The sequence below is a fragment of the Mrakia frigida genome (genome assembly GCF_051309035.1).
Source record: "Mrakia frigida strain ATCC 22029 unplaced genomic scaffold BDY24scaffold_2, whole genome shotgun sequence".
Lineage (NCBI taxonomy): Eukaryota > Fungi > Basidiomycota > Tremellomycetes > Cystofilobasidiales > Mrakiaceae > Mrakia > Mrakia frigida.
This window is the reverse complement of record NW_027481279.1, coordinates 765,226-784,476: the sequence shown is the minus strand read 5'-3', so window position 1 is coordinate 784,476 and position 19,251 is coordinate 765,226. Positions and strand designations below refer to the sequence as shown.

At 54.6% G+C, this 19,251-nt stretch overlaps 8 protein-coding genes across 8 annotated transcripts; 3 read left to right on the top strand and 5 right to left on the bottom strand.

The window, feature by feature from the left end:
• Positions 1-961: 961 nt before the first annotated feature.
• Positions 962-2,162, bottom strand: BDY24DRAFT_95632 (zinc finger MYND domain-containing protein). The gene is made up of 3 exons (XM_076645269.1): positions 1,821-2,162; positions 1,330-1,701; positions 962-1,234 (listed from the first exon to the last, which is right to left on the bottom strand). The coding sequence occupies exons 1-3, from the start codon at positions 1,962-1,964 to the stop codon at positions 1,079-1,081; spliced, it is 672 nt and encodes a 223-aa protein (XP_076500779.1). The 5' UTR covers positions 1,965-2,162; the 3' UTR covers positions 962-1,078.
• A 451-nt stretch (positions 2,163-2,613) lies between these two features.
• On the top strand, positions 2,614-3,637 carry RSM25 (mitochondrial 37S ribosomal protein mS23 RSM25; the record flags this gene model as incomplete). The annotated part of the gene is made up of 3 exons (XM_076642950.1): positions 2,614-2,930; positions 3,068-3,239; positions 3,404-3,637. The coding sequence occupies 3 exons, from the start codon at positions 2,614-2,616 to the stop codon at positions 3,635-3,637; spliced, it is 723 nt and encodes a 240-aa protein (XP_076500778.1).
• A 139-nt stretch (positions 3,638-3,776) lies between these two features.
• On the bottom strand, positions 3,777-5,858 carry BDY24DRAFT_95642 (uncharacterized protein). Its single transcript, XM_076645270.1, has 3 exons — positions 5,325-5,858; positions 4,062-5,228; positions 3,777-4,014 (listed from the first exon to the last, which is right to left on the bottom strand). Exons 1-3 carry the CDS (start codon positions 5,814-5,816, stop codon positions 3,994-3,996), a joined length of 1,680 nt encoding a protein of 559 aa, XP_076500777.1. The 5' UTR covers positions 5,817-5,858; the 3' UTR covers positions 3,777-3,993.
• A 236-nt stretch (positions 5,859-6,094) lies between these two features.
• STB6 (Stb6p) lies at positions 6,095-9,797 on the bottom strand. The gene is made up of 12 exons (XM_076638548.1): positions 9,488-9,797; positions 9,323-9,386; positions 9,109-9,222; positions 8,804-8,976; positions 8,359-8,677; positions 8,194-8,253; positions 7,641-8,080; positions 7,405-7,529; positions 6,933-7,293; positions 6,810-6,860; positions 6,647-6,740; positions 6,095-6,570 (listed from the first exon to the last, which is right to left on the bottom strand). The coding sequence occupies exons 1-12, from the start codon at positions 9,718-9,720 to the stop codon at positions 6,181-6,183; spliced, it is 2,424 nt and encodes an 807-aa protein (XP_076500776.1). The 5' UTR covers positions 9,721-9,797; the 3' UTR covers positions 6,095-6,180.
• A 21-nt stretch (positions 9,798-9,818) lies between these two features.
• Positions 9,819-11,687, bottom strand: BDY24DRAFT_437938 (uncharacterized protein; the record flags this gene model as incomplete). The annotated part of the gene is made up of 4 exons (XM_076644314.1): positions 9,819-10,062; positions 10,163-10,546; positions 10,668-11,443; positions 11,537-11,687. Coding segments are annotated over 4 exons (1,327 nt in total), but the record flags the coding sequence as incomplete, so codon positions are not given.
• A 526-nt stretch (positions 11,688-12,213) lies between these two features.
• BDY24DRAFT_411578 (GPI anchored serine-threonine rich family protein) lies at positions 12,214-13,535 on the bottom strand (the record flags this gene model as incomplete). Its single annotated transcript, XM_076642949.1, has 6 exons — positions 12,214-12,300; positions 12,395-12,530; positions 12,663-12,815; positions 12,948-13,030; positions 13,204-13,266; positions 13,428-13,535. The coding sequence occupies 6 exons, from the start codon at positions 13,533-13,535 to the stop codon at positions 12,214-12,216; spliced, it is 630 nt and encodes a 209-aa protein (XP_076500774.1).
• A 652-nt stretch (positions 13,536-14,187) lies between these two features.
• Positions 14,188-17,107, top strand: BDY24DRAFT_95565 (uncharacterized protein). The gene is made up of 9 exons (XM_076645267.1): positions 14,188-14,482; positions 14,553-14,564; positions 14,669-14,772; positions 14,855-14,907; positions 15,050-15,349; positions 15,494-15,626; positions 15,696-15,936; positions 16,014-16,232; positions 16,407-17,107. The coding sequence occupies exons 1-9, from the start codon at positions 14,346-14,348 to the stop codon at positions 16,942-16,944; spliced, it is 1,737 nt and encodes a 578-aa protein (XP_076500773.1). The 5' UTR covers positions 14,188-14,345; the 3' UTR covers positions 16,945-17,107.
• A 440-nt stretch (positions 17,108-17,547) lies between these two features.
• On the top strand, positions 17,548-18,764 carry BDY24DRAFT_375437 (SET domain-containing protein). Its single transcript, XM_076638547.1, has 4 exons — positions 17,548-17,704; positions 17,909-17,962; positions 18,049-18,411; positions 18,524-18,764. The coding sequence occupies exons 1-4, from the start codon at positions 17,634-17,636 to the stop codon at positions 18,741-18,743; spliced, it is 708 nt and encodes a 235-aa protein (XP_076500772.1). The 5' UTR covers positions 17,548-17,633; the 3' UTR covers positions 18,744-18,764.
• The last annotated feature ends 487 nt before the right edge of the window (positions 18,765-19,251 follow it).

Genomic DNA, 19,251 nt, shown 5'->3' with positions numbered 1-19,251 from the left:
TCAGAGCTGATCTTACTTTCTCCTTCTTGTTCTTTCGGTTCAGTTGAACCTCCCGCCTCCAGGGACGTACCGAGATCAGTACTCGCCCTGATCCTCTCGCTTCGTTCTCCTTCTCGCTCCCAAGAAAGCCAGTCTGTCCTGTTTCTTCCTCTGCTCTTTTCGCTCACTTTCCCTGATTCGGTCTCTTCTCTCATCTGTTTCCAGCACGCACCACCCCTTCTCAAACTTCACCCTCTTTGACGCATCTCCCTTTCGAAACCTCCTCACGACCTCCTTTACGTCCCCACCTCGTCGGTTCCTCTTCTTTTCGGTCCTCGATGATATGCACGCCCTTTCTTCGAATTATTCAGAGGACGGACGGGAAAGTGAGCAGAATATCCGGCTGTAGCGACGAGGAGGAAGAGGATCGAACCCGTCGCCGGCTCGACTTCGATTTCTTCGTCGCAACTTCTCGCTCTTCTTCCTTTTCTGCCCGCACGAGTAGCTGATTCATATTCTGACTCGTCTAAAGCTCTAAGAGACTTCTTCGTTGCAGTGCAGAACTTCCTCTTTCTCGGGGAACGCGTCGATGGCAAGTCGACGACGTCTCGACCTCTGCTTTCCATGAACATCAGGCGAGCGAGCATCCATTCGAATCATATCTTGCGGAGCAGCGAGAAAGACATCAACGGAATCATGACGATACGAGGTTCTACCTGGGAAAACGAAGCACGAGGAAGTGATCAGTCGTGGGCCGTGGCCTGACTCGACGCGCGCGTCGAAACTCGAGACGAGGAGAGGAAAGAGAGGAAGGAGAAGACCAACAAGATCCAAGTTGCCATCTGTCGAATCGGAAGGTAATTGATTACCTGACCTAAGAAACGAAACGCGGAGGAGAAGTAGATCGAGAGCGTGAGATCGTCGTGAGAGGGGAACGAGACGAAACCTGAGCTTGTCCACCGTCTGGCCCACCCCTCGTCCTCCCTCGATCCAATCCGATCCCACAGGAGCTGAAGTCTGAAGAGAGTCTAAGAAGCTTTCAGTCAGGCACTGGCGAAAGAAGAAGCTCGAAAAGAAGAGAGTTCTCACGTTCATACAATCACCACGTCGGCTTGAAGCAGAACTTCTTGTGTCTCTTCCAGTCGGCTCGTTGGTGTTCTATGGAAGTGAGGGGGCGAAGAAGAGTCAGACGTCGTAGTGTGAAGAAGGAACGGAAGAAAGACGGACCTCGAGAGCAGTATCGAACGGCGAGACACTTTTTGGAGAAAAGGAGGAACGACGCGACGCAGGGTCAGCGGTGCGAATCGAAGAATCGAGAGAAGAGAAGAAAGTCAGAAGAAGTAGACTCACTCTCGAACAAGCCATCATTTCCTCTCCTTCCGCAAGCTTGAGGCAAGTAGAAGGACCGAGTAGATCGAGCGACAAGACTGCAGCAAACTCCCCGACTCGACGTTCGCAAGCTTCCCAGACGACCACTGGAGCCCATCGGAAACCAGGAATCCTGTCGTTCCGTCCTTCAGCGACAGCGCGTATGAAGTGGGAGTCCAACTCGTCCACCTGTCGTTCGCAATAGAAGGCGAAATCTCGAAGACCTTGCCGTAGGTTTGGAGCGAGGATTGGCAGCTCGATTCCGAGTGGGAGATGGTCCAGAAGCGTTGAGAAGAGGACAAGGAGGTGTACGTGCGTTTGGACAAGAGTTAACTTTTGTTCGACCCGAAGAGTCTGGTAGAGGAGCAAGAGGAAGAAAGGAGGAGAGGAGGAGTCAGAGAAGAAAAGAAACCGAGAGCCTTTGTGAGGAGAGAGCTCTTCCATCCCTGGAGAAGGAACGCCAAGGGACTAACCATCTCAGAATCCAATCTGGCGGTTGGATCTGCGATCATGCTGACGATGTTGAGATAGAGGTCGCAGGACTCCGTCGGGAAGGCGCGAACGAATCGAGGGAAGAACGACGTCGCTTCCATGGTGAAGGTCCGGATGACCGACATGTAGAAGGTTCGATGCGACAGTCCATCCGAGGAAACGAAGGTACGAACGAGAGAGAGGAAGTAACGAGCCAAGAACTCCTCCTACGAGAGGGTCCAAATAAGAAGGAAGGGGACGGGCCAGGTCAGCGCGTTCTTGCAGAAAACAGAGCGGATGAACTCACGACGTAAGAGCGGATATCATCGATCCACTTTCTCGCTGACATGAACTGAAGATGCAAAGGTGAACGTTGGCACAGGTATCTCCCGATAGGGAAGGAAAGAGGGCAAAGGGCATCCAAGAAACGAACCTTGAGATGCGGCTTCAACACGCTGAGGGTTTCGATCAGATCTTCCTCCGGAATTGCTCTCACCTCACCATCTTGGGAGAGATTAAGGATCTTGGCGAATTCGTCTGGGGATGGTCTCGACATGTTCAATGAATTCAAGAAGGGGAAAAGGAAGGAGCAGCGATGCTGGTCGTTTGAAGGAAAGGAAGGAGACCCTCCTCGTTTTCGAGCCTCGTTCCTTGTCCCCTCGCCCTTCCTTCCCTCCCAACCCTCAACACCTCGACAACTTTTCTTTTTCTTCCTTCTACTCCCCACTCTTTCTCTTCCTACTCCTCCTCCTCCTCCTCGTCGTCCTCTTTCCTCTCCTCTTCCTCCCCTCGCGAATGGTCCGCCGGAATTCACTCGACGTCCTCCAATCCTCCCTTCGTCTGACGTCCATCGGAGTAGGACACACTCCCGTCTGGCACGCTGCCATCCTCACGCACCCTCCCGCTCCTCCTCTGCCTATCCAAAAACACTCGGTCGAACCCATCGTCTTCAAGGAGGACAGGATCAGAGAACGCTTCTTCCAGGACTTCCCCTTCGAGGCCTTCCGAAGCAAGACCCTCACAGAACGAGCTACCATCGCAGACCCAGAGAGGATCCAAGGGAAGGAGTGGTGGAGTTTGGGTCAGAGGACTAGGTGTCCTTCACCGGAAGAGTGAGTTTTCGAGTCCCCATATCGAGGAGGAAGAAGAGGAGAGGAGAGGAGAGGGAAGGGAGGAGGAAGGAGGAGACGAGCTCGAGCTGACCTTTTTCCCTCCCTTCCCTCTCCTCTCCTCCCTTCTTCCCTCGAAGCTGCATCGACTTCTGCATCTCCCTGAACGAAAACCACAACCTCTCCATCTCCAAAGCCTACGCCATCGCAACAGCTCAGTTCTCCCACCTTCGAGCCATCCACGAGATCGCCGTCCGAGCCGCCAACAGGGAAGCGGAAACGTACGGAGCTCAGTTCAGAGGAGGAGAAATCGTTCGTTCTTTCCTCCCTTTCCCTTTCACTTCCTCCTTACCTCTCCGAGGCTGTTTTGCTGGATCCAGCTACGAGAAGTTGCTCTTCATCTTCCCTTTCGTCCGAGAGACGTTTTCGGCTGACTCTTCCCTGCCTCTCCTCCGTTCCCATCCACTCCTCGACAGAACCGATCCGCCATGAAATCCGAGAACGCTCTTCGAACCTGGGTACCTCCTCGAGCGGTTGGAGTGAACGCCATGGGGGACGTCTGGTCGGCAGAGCCCAGGCCGTCGTTCTACGCTCTCGAGGGCAAGTTCAGCGGAGGAGAAGCCTACGTGCATGGGTGGAAGCACTGGAACGACGTTACGACGCAGAGGAAGATCTACTCGGAGGAGCGTCAGACGCCGATTGCAGAGTAGGAGGGTTGTTAGAGCAGGATATGGTCATGCTGTTGGGTCAGTTCATCGTCGGTCGGTCTGTGGAAAGTTTGGAGAGGGTTGCGAGGAAGGAAGGAGAGAGAGAGAGAAGGAGCAACGGAGAGAGTCGTCGCGCTCGTCGAGAGGGAGATGAGAAGCTTCTGGGCCGAGGAATCGATGAAATTTCGAGCTCATCTCACGTCCAGATGTAGTCGAGTCTAGGGTCCTTCTCGTCGCCTCGTCTTGCTATCAGTCTGAAGCAGGGTGAAGAACTCGGCTCGAGCAAGAGGAACGAAATCGAGCTCGTCGCGACGTCGCTTCCTTTCGCTCCCCCGTCCCCCCTTCCAACGATAGCTAAACTAATCCAGCATCCATACACCCTCCCTCGATCCCATGACTACTTGGGATCGTAACTCAAACCCTTCACCCTCGCCTTGAAAGCCTTCACGTCCGCCACCCTATCGTAGATCCTCTTCCTCGCCTTCGCCTCCAAGTTCGCCTCCCTGCTCTCCCTCTTCTGCTGCATAATCTTAGCGTTCAGAACGTGCCTGAACTCCTTGTTCGGCTTCTTCATCTTGGCCAAGATGACCTGCTCCGGCGTGAAGATTCCAGCCTTGTTGAGCTTCGCCTTCTCCGCGAACGCTCGACGAAGCTTCTCCCGTTTGCTGAGCACGTTGGCCGAGGTGATGGTAGGGTCTCGACTTCCCGAGAGGTTGACCTTGGAGGTAACGAGGGGGATGAATCGTCGAACGGCTCCCTTTCGAGAAGGAGGATGGTGGCCAGGTCGTTGGAGCGCTCCGTCCCATCCTTGTCCGGCGAACTTGTCTCCGACGTTGACGAAGTTCCAGACGGCCTCCTTTCCTGATTGGACGACCTTGGCTGGGAAGTGAGGGAGGGTAGGAGGAGGTCGAAGGGGTTTCTCCATGTCGATTTTGAAGGTGGTGGGGAGGTGACCCTCGTCGGCGAACTCCCAGGACATGGCTCCCAACCGGGCTCCTCCTTGGAATCCGAGAGGAACGAATCCCGAGTCCTCCGTTCGGAAGGTCCGTTCTCCCTTCTCGAGCTTGACGGTTTCCTCGTCTCGTTCGATGTCGATTCGGGAGGCGAGGTAGGTTTGGAACTCGGCGATGGCTGGGGAAGGGGAGGAGAGCGTTCGAGTTCCTCGAGGAAGATGTCGAGGGACGCAGAGGAAGGATTCCATTCCACGGGCGAAGGTCTTGACTTCGGGGATGTTCTGTGGGCGAGGCAGAAGGGAAGCGAGAGGGGGAAGGTCAGCAAAGGAAACACAAGAACGAAGGTCGAAGCGAAAAGTGAGCTTCGACTCCTTCCCTTCCTTCCTTCCTTTCCCTCCCCTTTCGTGACGTCTAAAGAGAGAGTTCAGACTCACCAGTCTCTTCCATGACTCTCCAACCTGACCCGTCTTGATGATCCCCCTTATACGATCCTTGGAGATTCCGTAGGTTGCTGAGAGGGCGTTGATTCGGAAGAGGGAGGTTGCTGAAGGAGGGAATTGGGTGTAGCCTTCGTAGACCTCGGCTTGAAGGTCGCACGAGAGAGGAGGGGAGGGTTTGAAGTAGGGGTTTTCGGGGTAGGGCTGTGCGTTGATATCAAGGTATGCATATTGTCAGCGACGAGGAGCGAGAGAGAGAAAGAGAAAGAGAAAAAGGGAAAGATCGAATCGAGAACTCACGACGTCTCCTCCGAGCCAGTTGGTCTGTCCCTTCGTTGGCCACTTCCATACTGATCCAGCGTTCCTAGCCCACTTGAAGAGGTCGTCGTTGGAAGCTCGATCCATAGCTACAGGTCGAGGCTCTCCGAGATCGTACTCTATCGGGTTCCAAACTCTTCCGTTCCTGAGCGGGCTCGTTGGGTCGGGTTGATGGGTGGGTCTGTCCATGAGTCGACTCCCCCGAAGGACCATAGGTTCGTCGTCTGGGAGAGATCGAGTGAGAGAGGATTTGGGTCGGGTGGGAGGAGCCGTAGAAGCGTAGAACGCGGCGTGGCCGCCTGCAGGAGGGGAGGAGGAGGAAGGGTCGACCTCGGCTGCTTCTTCGCTGCTGAGGGAGGGAGAGGAAGAGCTGAGGAGACGTCGAGGGAGGAGGAAGGAACGAGGGGAGGAGGAGAGTCGGAGGGCTAGTCGAGAGGAAGAGGAAGCCTGGGAGGAGAGAGGAAGAGGAGGCATCCCGGATCTGGACTGTCGTGGTTTGAAGGAGAAGAGGAAGGGGAGGAGGGTGAGCTTCAATCTCTTTTTTTTTTGGACGGAGAAATGTAAAGGCTTTGGTTAGGAAAATTCTACAAGGCAGTTTACTAGAAAGAGGGTCATCTCCCAACCTTACAAGTACGCCTTTGAGCCCCAAGACGAGCATTTTCTCGTAGGAGAAACGAGTTCGGACAGAAAGGTCTCGATTCCTTCGAATCGTTCTGACGCGACGCGACCGGACGAGAAGGAGGAATTTCGTGAGGAAAAGCATGAGATAAAGGTCGTAAAGTTCGTACACCATCCAAACATCAAAGCGAAACAAGCAAAGCTACTGGAAGAAAGAGACTCAAGACCTCTTCCAAACCCGTTTCAACCACCCTCCCGTCGTCCCCTCCCCTTCCTTCGTCGCCGACGACCCATCACCAGCAATTCCAACATCCTCCACCACTTCCCCATCGTTGTCAAATACCAGCCCAGTCTTCTCTCGGACCAGCTCCTCCCACGAGGTGTTCAGCTTCAGCTGCCCTGTGTCGTAGGACACTCGTTCGACCTTCTGGTTCTGTTGGAGACCGGCTATGGTGTTGTCGTCGCTGCTGATTGGGACCATGAGGGAGAGATAGGGTTCGGTTTGGGGGAGTTCCTGAAGATGGGCTCGGATGGATTCGATTCGAGCTGCTCGTGCTTTGCGTTCGGCGGCGAGGGAGCCTCTCGGACCTGCTTTGGCTTCGGCGAGGACCTGCGTTCAGAAAAGAGACGGGAACCATCAGTTCAAAGAAGCGAAGATGGAGAAGAAGGAGGAGATCAGGACGCACTTCGAATCTGCGAGCCATCTTGGCCAAGTGAGCTTGTCGAATCCGAAGGTCGACGAGCGCGTCGTAGAGAGCCATGTCGACCTTGAGGTGTTCCCTGGAGATGCAGGAGATCGAGGCGAGAGGGTCAGACGCAGCATAACGTTGTTTTAGCAATCCCACTTACCTCGAGAGAACCGTCGTATCCTTGTACTCGGCAGCAAAGTCGTAGGAGTGACTGCGAAAAGCAAGAGACGATTTCAGTCGACCATCGCACACCTTCCGTTTCTCTCTCAACGGTTGAACTCACCTTCTCTTCAAACTTCTACTCCAGACCTCGTCGTCGACCATCTCCTCCACCAGCGGTACCCCCTCCGAACTTCCCTCTCCATCGATTGCTCTCGCCTCCTCCCTCCGATGCCTCCAGTCTCGAAGCTGAACGTCGTCGAACCAGCTCTCGAGCGTCCAAGCTCGTTTGAGTCCTCTCCTTCTCGTTCGAGCGTTCATGGTCATCGAGGCTCCTGATTGAGAGGTCAGACTCCCCCAATCCGCTTGAAGAGAGGCGCTAGATCCTTCGAAGGGGGCGTTGGAGGCTGGGAGATGGAGGAAATCGACGGAGGAGGGAGCGGACTGGAGGTGCTCGTTGTAGGGAGATGGCGACGGGATGGGACCTGATGGAGGGAGAGGAGAAAGCGAAGGAGTAAGAAAGGAAGTCGATTGAAGTGTTGGATACGCCGAAGGGCGATCTCGGAGCTGAGGGAAAGAAGGGAGGTCGAACGTACTCGAAGCTGAGAACTCGCCGTCCGACAGACCTTCTCCTTCCGAAATCATGACGATAGGGATCGAGTCAGGGTTGTAGTGAGGTTCCGAATCCGAGTTTCCAGATTCCATCGCGTTCTTCTTTCCGCTGTGAAGCGAAGAAACCAACGAAAAAAAGGCGGTGTGAGCGAAGCGAAGGAGAACGAGACACGGCAGCCTGAACCCCCCTCCCCTCCCGCGGTCCAAGATTGGGACTCACCTTCCGATCCCTCTCACTTTCCCAGCCAGTTTTCGCATCCTCCCTCTCTTAGTCTCGGCAGATCTCCTCCCGTCCTCCAGCCATCTCTCGTTCGCGTCCTCCCAGAGGTTCTCCGGCTTCGTTCCCTCTCCCAACCAGAGGAACCTCAGCGAGTCCATCTTGTCTCGCTTCGAGTAGAGTTTGATGTTCCGAACGAAGTCTTCGATCTTGGAGGCCTCGATCTCCTCTCCTGCTGCTCGGTTGTGGTCGTCTCCGTCCGAGATGGGCGACGGGGGGAGGTGGTGATGAGGATGGAAGAGGGTCGTGAGAGAGAACTTTTGGAGGACCTTCTTGGTGATCTTCTTGGAGTCGGATTGAACGGAAGCTGAGTGAACGTCGTGGATGAGTTGTAGAAGCTCACGGGTGAGGTAGGGCGAGGGGGGGTTGAGGTTACGGGATTTCTGACGATCGGAAAGGGAAAACAAAAAAGACGCGTCGAGATTTCTTCAGCTTCGAGGACAGTGTTTACGGGACACGTACGACGAGAACTAACTTTCAACGAGCCAGCACTGACCTGGAATGCCTTGAATGCGATATCGAAGTCTCCCATCTCGTAGAAAGGATCTTTCGAGGACTGAGACGAATCGAAAAAGAACGACGAAAACGAAGTCAGCTCGAGACTCCTCCCTTCTTCCTTCCCTCACAGTTTCAGATCCATCACGTCCTTTCCAAAACTTACCTTATCGAAACCGAGCTCAACCAGCCTCATCCTCGTAGCCCAGACGGTACTCAACACCCTCACAACCATGTCTGTCTCCAAAAAGGTGTTGTGCGACTCGGGGGCCCAGTTGTTGGCGACGAGCTCCTCGAACCTGTCGAGTCCTCCCATGGTGTCGTTGCAGAGAAGTCCGTCGATGGGGAAGGTGTAGAAGCTGAAGTGGGCGAGAGCGGCTTGGAGGAGTTGGACGAGGAAGATGGTCGTCGGGATGATGTTGGCTGATTCAGCGATGTTTTCGGGAAGGCAGTACTTCTTGAGGAAGTTGGCTCGGATTTGCTCGCTGGAGAAGACAACACAGAGATGCAGCGTGTCAGTAAATGACCTTGGGTGGAAGAGGCGAGGGCGAGCCGCTCTTGAGTCGAGATCGAGACGAAGCGGAGGTCGAAGGAAGAGGAGGAGGACTCACTTGACCGGACCAGGCTCAAGCTGAGCTCTACCAGTCAATCCCATCCTCAGAAGGTTGATAGTCGCGTAGAACGAGTCCCTAGACCCTCGAAAGTCACCGCCATGGACCTGCATCGGAGAGAGACCGACGGGGTAAGACGACGAGGAGACAGCGAGGACCTTGCCGTGAGGAGTCTACGCTCGCGAACCACGAGGGATAACAAAGACGGGTCAGCGTTCAGGTTTTTCAGATTAGTACGTGAGCTCAACGGCGACTCTGAAGGCAAAGAAGACGAGGACGAGTTGACGAAAGAAGATCGAGCTCACCTCTCGAACTCGAGACATGCCTGAATGAGAGAGGTACTCTATCGTTCGTCGTTGATCTTCTTCGGCATCGGCGAGTGAGATGTAAGGGAAGGGATGGAGCACGTAAGCCTTGGCCTTGATAGCAAAGCAGAAAGGGTAGGGAAGAGAGGGAAGGGGTCAGCTCGAGCTCGAAGGAAGAAGAGTTGGCAAGAACCGAGGAAGCGACGGATCTCACTGTGTCCTGCTCTACTCCTGTCCATTCGAGAAAGAGAGGCATAGTTTTGTACCTATCGCACATCCTGAGTGAACGAGGGATGAAGAACGGGTGGTGGTCAGCTTTCATCGTCGGACGAAGTGATGAGCTCGCTCGTTCCTTCCCTCCTCCCTTCTCCGGACTCACCATGGCCCAACCGCAAACACCTTAAACCCTTTGAGCTCTACTTCGTCGATAATTTCGTAGTTGCTGAGTTCTCGAGGAAGGTCCTCGTCCTTTGGGCGTAGAGTAGGGATGAGGACTCTGAACGAGGAGGCGGAGGGAGTGGATCGACCTCCTTTGGAAGAGGTTGACCTTCGAGGAGGAGGAGTCGAAGAGTTGAGCCGTTGAGGAGGTGAAGTCGGAGAGGCGAGATTCATCGGAGATGGTATGTACTAGGATGAGGAAGGCAGCCCGAAGAGCATGAGAAAGTCGGGAAGAGGAGAGTGGACCTGGGTGAGCGTTGGGAGGAAAGGAACGGATGGTTGAGCTTTGTCTCGACCTTCCCTCTCGACGGCCACGTCCCATCCTCCCTGCTTTCTCGAATATCACTTGAACATCACGATTTCCCATCTGCATCATCTCTCAAAGAGATTATTACGGAGCGTCACAAAGAAAGAACAGATACGCAGCTGCTGAAACCGCTCGAGTCGACTCGCTTCCTCTTCCCTCCGCACTATTCGCTTCGAGTCCAGTCATGAGGGGGTCATCGTCTACCAGAGCTGTTTCCAAAATTACCGACGACAAAAGAAAAGAGGAGAATCAGCGATCGGGCTCATCCACAATCATTTTCTCTCGACGCGTCTCGTTCTTAGCACTCACCTCGTGCCACTCCTCCCCCTCCCATCCTCCTCTTCCCAAACCCAGCTCCTATCCCAGCCGTCTCTTCCTCGATCTCGAGCCTTCAACGCTTGCACCGCCGCATCCAGTCTCGCTCCCTCGACGGTCTTCCCGAATCCATTGAACCTCCCAAGTTTAAAGACATCGAGAACGATGCTCGTCCAAGCGACACCGTCCGTTTGTCCTTCGAGGATAGAGGAGAAGTCTGATCTGGAGTGGAGGTGGAGAAGGAGGTGGACTGGATCGGAGAGAGAGGCTGGGGGCTGGGAAGAGGAGGGAGTGGACGACGACGACGCGACGGAGGTGAGGTTCGAGGAGTTCGAGTTGATGGTGGTAGTGGGAGATGTGAAAGGAGTCGACGTGAGGCTAGGAGAAGAGGTTTCGGTAGCGAGTGCATGCTGAGGGAAGAAAGGAGATCGAGCTACGACGAGGGACGGTCTCGTGGAGGTTCGTTTCGACGCGAGAGCGAGCTGGTCGCATCGAGAACGAGAGGCCTGGTTGGAAGTCGGGAGGAGGAAGGTTGGACTGATGGTTGTGCAGCTGCTGATGAGGAGGAGTATCCTTGCTCCTCCATAGCGGTCGATCTGATGACGTCGAAGGTCCAGGAAGAGAGGAAGAAGTCGAAGTCGAAGAGGGAGGAGGAGGAGCCGGAGGGGAGAGAGACTCGGCTCTGATCCTGTCGAGTCGATGTTCATGCTTCTCCAACGCATGTTCCATGGTCTCCGCCCTCAAAGCTTCACTAGCTCTAGCCTCCTGTTCTCTCCCCTTCCTCTCTTTCCCCTTGCTCGCTTTACTCCCAGGCTTGAACGCGCCCTTCCCCACCCTCGTCTCTTCCTCGAGCTGCTCAACCCGAGCTCGCAAACTCGACTCCTTCTGCTTCCACTCCTTCCTCTCCTCTTCTAGGATCTTCTCCGTTTGAACCCTCAAAGCTCGCTCCTTCTCCAAGTCCGAAGAGAGCTGCTGTTCTCTTTGCTCGGCTTGAGATCGAAGGAGCGAGAGTTGAGCTTCGATGAGGTCGACGACGTCGGGCGTTCCTTCCTCCTCCGAGGAGCTGAAGGGAGACAGCGTTCGAAGAGGAGAGAGGGATCTTCGATTAGATGGAAGAGTGTATGCTGCTTGGTGATGCTCGATGTCTAGGTTTCCGTTGGAGGGAAGAGAAGAAGGGAGGTGGAAGCGATTGGGAGATCTCTCGAGGAAGTCGTTGGGTCGTTCTTCTGGGTCTCGTCCGTCGAAGAGTCTCGAGGATGAAGACGGACTGGGGTTCTGAGATGTCATAAGGAAGTAAAAGTAAACTCAGCGGAGGGACGGGACGGCAGAGTGGAGAGGAGGAACGGAGGGAGGAGATGTCGAGCTCACCCTTTCCTCTCCCTCGAGCTTGACCCTCTTGGAAGCACCCCCTTCGTCGTCTTCTTCTCGGTTTCGACGAGTAGGGAACCAGTGGGAGAGGTTAGAGACAGGATGGGGAGTTGTAGAAGAAGGAGCTCGAGATGGTGAGACGGGGAGCATGTGGTGGTTTGAGGGGAAGAGGTGAGAGGCGTCGTCCTCGACCTTTTGCTCTCCCTTCCCACCGTCGCCTCTTCTGGTGTTCTCCTCAAGGATACAAGACTCGCTTCTCGAACGCGTATGAGGGAAGGACCAGAAGAGAGAGCTCAAAGATCTTCTCTTCCCTCGTCCTTGACCTCCCTCGACCCTGTCCCTCAGTCGCGTCCTCCCTCCCTCGACCATGAAGCTTCAAGCGAACGAATGTGGTTGATAACAAAGGAGCGTGTAACGAAACAGCTGTAGGCTATATACCTATCGAATAAATAACTTAAAACAGCAGAGTGAGGGAGAGAGATAGTCCGAGTGGGTGTTTCACCACGATTGAGAGAACGAAAAAGAAAAGAGAGCCGCGTCGCGACGAAGACGACCGCTTACGAGAAGAGAAAGAACGAAACCAAGAAACCGAAAAAGCGAAGCACCCAGTGCTGCTGCTGATCCTAAACGAAATCTAAAGCGCTACAGGGAAAGGTAGAGAGCGAGGACGGGTTGGTTTAGAGAAGAGCGGCTCCGACGACTCCAACGACGGCGAGGAGAAGAGCGGAGGAGGAGGTGAGGGCGGAGGCTCCAGAGTTTCCGGCCTGGTACAAAGAAGGGATCGAAGGGAGGAGAGAGGGGTCAGCTTGGCTGCGAGAGACGAGGGAAGGATTCGAGAGGGAGGGACGAAGAACGAACGGGGATGTTGGTGGTGGTTCCTCCGGAGGCATCAGCAGAGGCAGAAGCGGCGGCAGCGGAAGCCGAGGCGGACCCAGAGAGGGTAAGAGGGGCGATAGCCGAGGTAGCGGAGGTGGCCCTGGTAGCGGAGGTCGCTCTAAGAAAGAGAGAAGAAGAAGGAGAAGACGCGGTCAGCCCAAGCCCTTTCGTTCCTTTTGCCCCTCTTTTTCTTCCCAGCTTGGTCGTCGCAGCTTTCCAAGGAAGCAAGAAAATGAAAGCTCAGACTCACGAGGTAGCGGCAGTGGTGGCGGTGGTAGCGGTGGTGGCGACGACATCAGACTGGGTGATGTTGAACATGGCGGACTGAGCGAGGATGGAATCGTCTCGGTCGGCGTCCCTGATGAAGTTGACCTGGAAGGAGGTTCCAACGGGGAAGTCACCGCTGCAGAAGAGGAAGAAGAGAAAAGAGAAGAAGAAGGTCAGCCCATGAATGAAAAGTCAGCGGAGGAAGGAGGGAGGACGAGGAAGGAGAGGTGAAGGAAGGAACGCGAGGCGAAGGGAAGGGAGGACGAACTCAGGGAAGGTGACAGTGGTGGATCCAGTCGAGGTGGTGACGTTCTCGTTCAAAGAGGTGGTGTCGGCGAGGAAAGAAGAGTCCTGAGAGGTAGCAAGATGAGGAAAAGTATCAGCTCATGCCGAAGGAAGAGACGAGAGCTCGACGTCGTGCCTCTTGGCGGGAGGGAGGAGAACAAAAGACAGGGCCTTCCTCCTTCCCTTTCTTTCCCTCTCCTGTCCATCCAGACTTCAGAGGACGAGGAAAAAGATCGTACCTGGTTAACAAGGACCATAGCGAAGCTGGTAGCATCGGTAGAAACCCAGTCCCACTCGACGGTCTGCAGGAGAAGAAGAATGAAAGGGATTGAAAAGAACGCGTGGACGAGTCAGCTCCTCCTTCCTTCCTTCCCTTCTCTTTGCTCTCAATTTTCTCGCGACTCCCATCCTCCCATCCACTCCTACCACCGTGAGAACCGGGATGGATAGAAGAGACGCGTACCTGAGCTCCACTGGAAGTCCAGGTGTCCCTCTTGGAAGGGTAGGTGACCTGGATAGCGCTGGCTCCGATGGCAGCGAGGGTGACGGTAGAGATCAAGGAAGCGAGCATTGTAGAGTTGAAGTTGGTGAAAAAAGGAGTGGAAGGGGTTGTTGTAGTTGAAGGGGAGTTGAGGAGGGAAGAGGGGGAAGTCTTGAAGAGCGAAGGGACAGGAAGAGGAAGGAGGGAGAAGGTGGACGTTGGAAAGGAAAACAAGGGGAGAAGATTGCAAAGGTTGAAGAGGAAAACGCGTCCGAGGTTGTCACGCCCTGCACGACGTCAAAAACAAGTGACAACAACAGTTGAAAAGATGTTCAGAGTCCCAAGGGATGAACAGGAAAGCGATCCCTCATCTTGAAAGAAGATTTTCCTACCAAGAAACCTCGCTGGGCGAAGGGCGAAGGGAGGGCACGAAGGTCCGTCGTGAACGACGATTCCCTTGAGCGCAGCGAGAATCCTATCTCTGGACAGCTTTTTGCTCTCTCGGTCTTCGCCCTAGAATAGGCTGGACTGTTTTTGGGACCCTAGCTCAGATTTGCCTTCGATCCGAACTTCAGTACAAAAACAACTCGAGTCTCAAAGGAGCGAAGACAGACGCGTTTCCTCTCTCCCTGCGAACCTTCGACGCGTCGGAACAGAACTGCTTAGCTCGAAATTTATCAGCGCTAACAGCTGATTCGAAGTCTCCTCTCTCCACGAGACTGCTGATGCGATCAAAATATCACAACAACAATAAATCTCGGCCTCTGCAAGCTCCTCTGAGCTCTGAGGTCTTCAACGATCGTCTCCTCCAAACCGTCACGATCTCTCAAGCACTTCAATATCGCCCTGACCTCGCCCCTGACCTCCTTCATCTCCTCACTCTTTCACCTTCCCGACTGCATGGAATCCCTGCTCGAAAATCTCACTCTAAACGAAGATGAGAAGGTCGCAACGCCTCCTTCCCTCCATGTTGAGCTCGACCTCGAAGCTCCTCCTCCTTCTCCTCCACTTCCTCAGTACAATCTGCCTCCAGAACTGTCAGTACCATCATCCCGGAATCATCTCCTAACAGTACCAGCTAACTTGATCTCTCTTCTCGTTCTGTAGATGGAGAAAAATGTCGGTCTCTTCTCTCGCTCTTTTGGTTGAGCTCACTCCTCCTTCCCTTCGCCGAGCTCACCTTCTCTTTCCCCTTCGCTTCCCTTCCTCGTCCCTCGTCTCAGCTTCATTCACTCTTCACCTTCGAGAGTCCTGGACAACGGCTGCACCAACTCTATAGAAGAGCAAGAAGGCTCGTTGTGCGGTCTGGGATTCTGGCGGATCAGTCGTGAGCTCGACTTTCCTTCCTCCCTTCCTCCTTCCTCCTCCGACCTTGAGCTGACCTTCGTCGATCGTTTTTGCCCCTTCAGACTCGAGCCAGTACAACCGTTACAACATCTGCTTGGTCTCCCACGCTTTCAGAGTACGTCCTGGTCTCAATGTGCCTCGTTCACTCCCTACTTCTTTCCGACTCGAGCCAGCTGCTCGACGCTCCCTTGCCTCCCTCTCTGTCCTTCGTCCTGACCTTCCTTCTCCTCGTTTACTGCTCTTCCGTACTGCTCCAGGAACTCTGCATCCCTCTCCTCTACCGAGACGTCAAACTTTCCTCCTCTCGTGCGATCCTCAACTTTGCTCGAACCATCCTCTCCACCGACCCGCCTCCCTCCATCGACTTTGCTCCTCTCACCCTTCGAATGGACGTCGACCTCTCGCCGTACCTGAACGAGCACGACGAGAATGGTGAGCCCGTTATGGGTCCTGATTTCGAAGGGGTCTTGGTGGAGAAGGTGTTTGAGGAAGGGAGTGAGGTCGAGATGGTTGCGAGGTTGTTGAAGGCTTTGGTTGGGTTGAAGATGTTTTTATGGGTGAGTGAGAATTTCCATCGCGTTGTTTATACCTCAGACGAGCGTTCCTGGAAGTCGAAGCTTCGATCTCGAGGAGAACGTCCTTCATCGAGCGAGCTGACCTCCTCCTGATCCTCCTTCCCTCTTCGCGTCTTCTCCTCTCAGGACTCGACCGAAAACCTACACACCCTCCCCTCCCTCATCCTCGACGCCATCGTCTCCTCCGAATGCGGTCCCAACATGGTCGGACTCGATTGGTTCCCTGTAGCAGAAGCGAACTTGCTGTCGTTCTTCAGTCGTCAGTCGTCCTCCTTCTCCCTCTTCCTCCCCTCAGCTCACACTCCTTTGCTCGCTTCGCTTTTGGCAGTCCTACATACGATACAGAACATCGAACATCTCGAAATCGGGGAAGCTTTAGAGCTGTTCGTTCTTCGTTCCCTTTTCTGCTTTGCTTTCCCTCGTCGCGTCCCGCTCGTTCGAGCTGACCTTCTTCCTTTCCTCCCTTTCGTTCTCAGAGCCTACGAATACAACCCCCCACCTTCCTGGACCCGAATCGATCTCCCAAAACTGCACACCCTCGCCATCTCAGGAGATGGAATGTCAACTTGGTTCGTTTCGTTCCCTCGTTTGCGCTCCTTCTCCCTCTCCCAAACTCATCCGTTTCCCTTTTCCCCCTCGTTCCCAGCAAACTGTTCGCGGAAATGTCGCTCCCCTCCCTCCGCCGCATCACCCACTGGTCAGGTCTCTCCCCGGGAGCCATCTGGACGCTCGACCAGCTCGTTCGGAACCATGGGTCCAAGCTCGAGGTGCTGAGTCTGTGGAGTCCGTCGGGGAGGGAAGCGATCGGGGAGGATCAGTTCAATGTGCTGATTAGGGAGATGCTGAGTGGGTGTGGGAAACTTGTGTGAGTAGCTGAGCGAACGAGCGGAGGGAGAAGAGACGAGACGAACGACGCGTCGAACGAACGTCTCGTTTCTTCCGCTTTCTCTTTCCCTTTTTCCTCCTCTTCTTTATCTCTCACTCACTCACCAGCTCACTCCCCTCTCTTCATCCTTTCTTCCTACACACACACTCACAGCCATCTAGAACTAGACATCTTCCTCCCCTGGCCTCTCCCTCCTCAGCTCCCTCATCACCCGACCCTCCGGTTCATCTCCCTCGGGCTCGAACTCCTCCCTCTCAAAGAAACCCTCCCTCCTCACGACGTCCTCCTCCAAGCGTTGGAGAGCTCGCCGATGGACGAACTGGTTCGATCCATCTCGAGAAGGACGTTTCCCAAGTTGGAGAGTTTGCATTTGTTGAGTTGCGATGCCGCGGCGATGGGGAGGGTGGGTGGTGGTGGTGGGGCAGGGAAGACCGTGAAGGAAGCTTGGGGAATGCTGCCTGGGTGGTTGAGGTGGGCGAGGAAAGATAGTCAGGCTACGGCGAGGGGAGGAGGAGGAGAGGAGCTGACAGACGACGAAGTCGAAGACGGGAGGGAGGAGTGGGTCGTGAAGGACGGGTGGGGGGATGTGCTGAGGGAGGAAGAGTGGAGCTGGTTGGAGGAGAAGGAAAGTGAGGAGGAGGAGGAGGAAAAGGAGGAGAAGGAGGAGGAATCAGACGCGTCGCTTGATTGAGCGAGTTTACTGGAGTTTTTGTGTTGTTGACTCTATGTTGAATTTATCTATCTTACCACTGTATCAATCCAGCTCTGTTTTTCTCTTTCTCGATTATTTTACTTCTTGGTTGCTCACCCGCCGAGCCTTTTCTTTCCGTCGAGCTCGTCCCTTTCCTTCCTCTCCTTCTTCACTCCCCTCCAACGATCAGCATGCCTCCCCGTCCCACCAAGAAAACTAAACGAGCTCCTCGTTCTTCCACCACCAAACCCGCAAAATCCTCCTCCTCCTCCTCCGCTCGTCTCTCTCCAACCTTCTTCCTCGGTCCCTTCCTAGGCCTCCTCTCCCTCCTCCTCCTCAACTCCTCCCTCATCGACCTCCCCAATCTCCTCGTCTCCACTCCTCCTTACCTCCTCTCTCTAGTTACTCCAACCTCTATGGTTTCGCCTTCGTCGTTATGGGACCTCAAGCCGAGTCCTAAAGGCGGCCACGCTCTCTTCACAAGTTCCTCGAACTCATCCATCGAACCAGGCACCCTCCTCCTCACAGACGAACCTTTAATCATCTTACCAACGAGGTTCAAGGGGACTACCATGGAGGAGATTAACGAGGAGGTTAAAGCTTTGGTGGAGACGTTGGGAGAGAGGGAGAAGGGATGGTTTTATGAGCTTAGTGCGGGAGAGGAGGAAGAGGGAGGGTTGGGAAGGGAGATGAGGATCGTGAAGACGAATGGAGTGGATGTCGGTGGGGACAGGGTTGGGGTTTTTAGGTGGTTTTCAAGGTGAGTATATAATCTTCTTGCTTTTCGTTGGGTTGGGTGGGAAGGAAGGAAGGAAGGAGGGAAGGTTGAGCTCGACGAAGTTCAAACGAAACGCGTCTCGAACTCCTTTCCTTTCTTTCCTTTTCTTCCCTTCCTGCATAGTTACTTATCTACAACGAATTCTTCAAACTGATCTCCTTTTTCCCTCGTTTACTAACCTAACAGGATCAACCACTCCTGCCGGCCCAACGCTCACTACGTCTATCGTCCTTCGTCCAAGTTCGTCCGACTCGTCTCGTCTCGTCTCTCTCCCTCTCCCGCCTCTTTTGCTCACCCCTCTTCTCCTTCTTCTTCTCTTTCGACAGCAAAATCCTCCTCCACGCCCTCGCTGCCCTCCCACCTCACACCGAACTCCTCCTCTCCTACCTCGACCCCTTCTTCCCGACCTCCGTCCGTCAAGCCCAACTCCTCGAGCGGTACGGCTTCCAATGCGATTGTCCTCGGTGCTCCAACGCTCAACTTTCCGACGAGCGGAGTCAGGAGATCTGGAGGTTGAGGGGCGAGGTGGGAGGGCTCACGCTGAAGAAGGGACAGAAGGGCAGGATCGGTGGGAAGGAAGCGAAAAAGAAACTGGAGAGGGTTCTGGAACTGATGGACCTTGAAGGGGTGCAGGCTGGGAGAGGGCAGATAGCAGAGGATTTGGCTAGGGTTGCGTGGGGGGTTGGAGAGTGAGTTATTAGCTCGCTCTCATTCTAATTCGTCTCTTTTTCAAAGCTCGACGCGTCGCACTCACTGACCCTCTCCTCCTTCCTTCTTCGGTTCGTTCTCATCCTCGAACAGCTTTTTCACCACCTCTCGCTGGTCCTCCCGAGCTTCTAGATGGTTCGGGGAAGAACTGGGCAAGGACAGCGAGCAGGCTTTGAGCATGGCGAGGATGGCGAGGGAGTACGACAGCGAGACCGGACCTGAAGACGGGAAGCATGAGGCGGAGAGGTTGGGGTGGGAGCAGAGGAGCGTGAGGGAGTGGGAGGATATATGGGATGAGGTGGGGGGGTGCTGATTTTGATGAGTGTTTTTTTGATTGAGTTGGGGGAGGGAGAGGAAAGAGAGAGAGACGCGTGCGTTCGGAGCCGGACTGGAGTCAATTGCCCCGAGCGTTGAAGACGTGGACGAACAGTGGGATGCTGGTTCTGCTCCAGGTGATCATGGGACGCACGAGTAGAACGATAGCTTTGGTGAGTTTTGGGGGGACGCGGTGACGGTCTCGTCTTGTCTCGTTTCTTCGTGCGTCGTCCTCTTCCCCTCCTGACCCGCGCACCAGCTTCTACTATGCGTTCTCTAACTTTGACTCAACCTTCGAGCTGCTTCTACTCGAGATAGAGACGAAGGCTCGATCCATGTAGCGATCTTTCTTCGTCGTCGTCGACGCGTTTCCTAGAAAGCTCTCGTTCCGAATCTTTCCACGCCGAAGTTCTTGCCGTTCTGGCATCACGGAACTCCGAGGCGACCCATCTCAAGATCAAGTATAGCTCGGAGAGAGGAGAAGAGCGAGAGGAGTCGACCCGAGG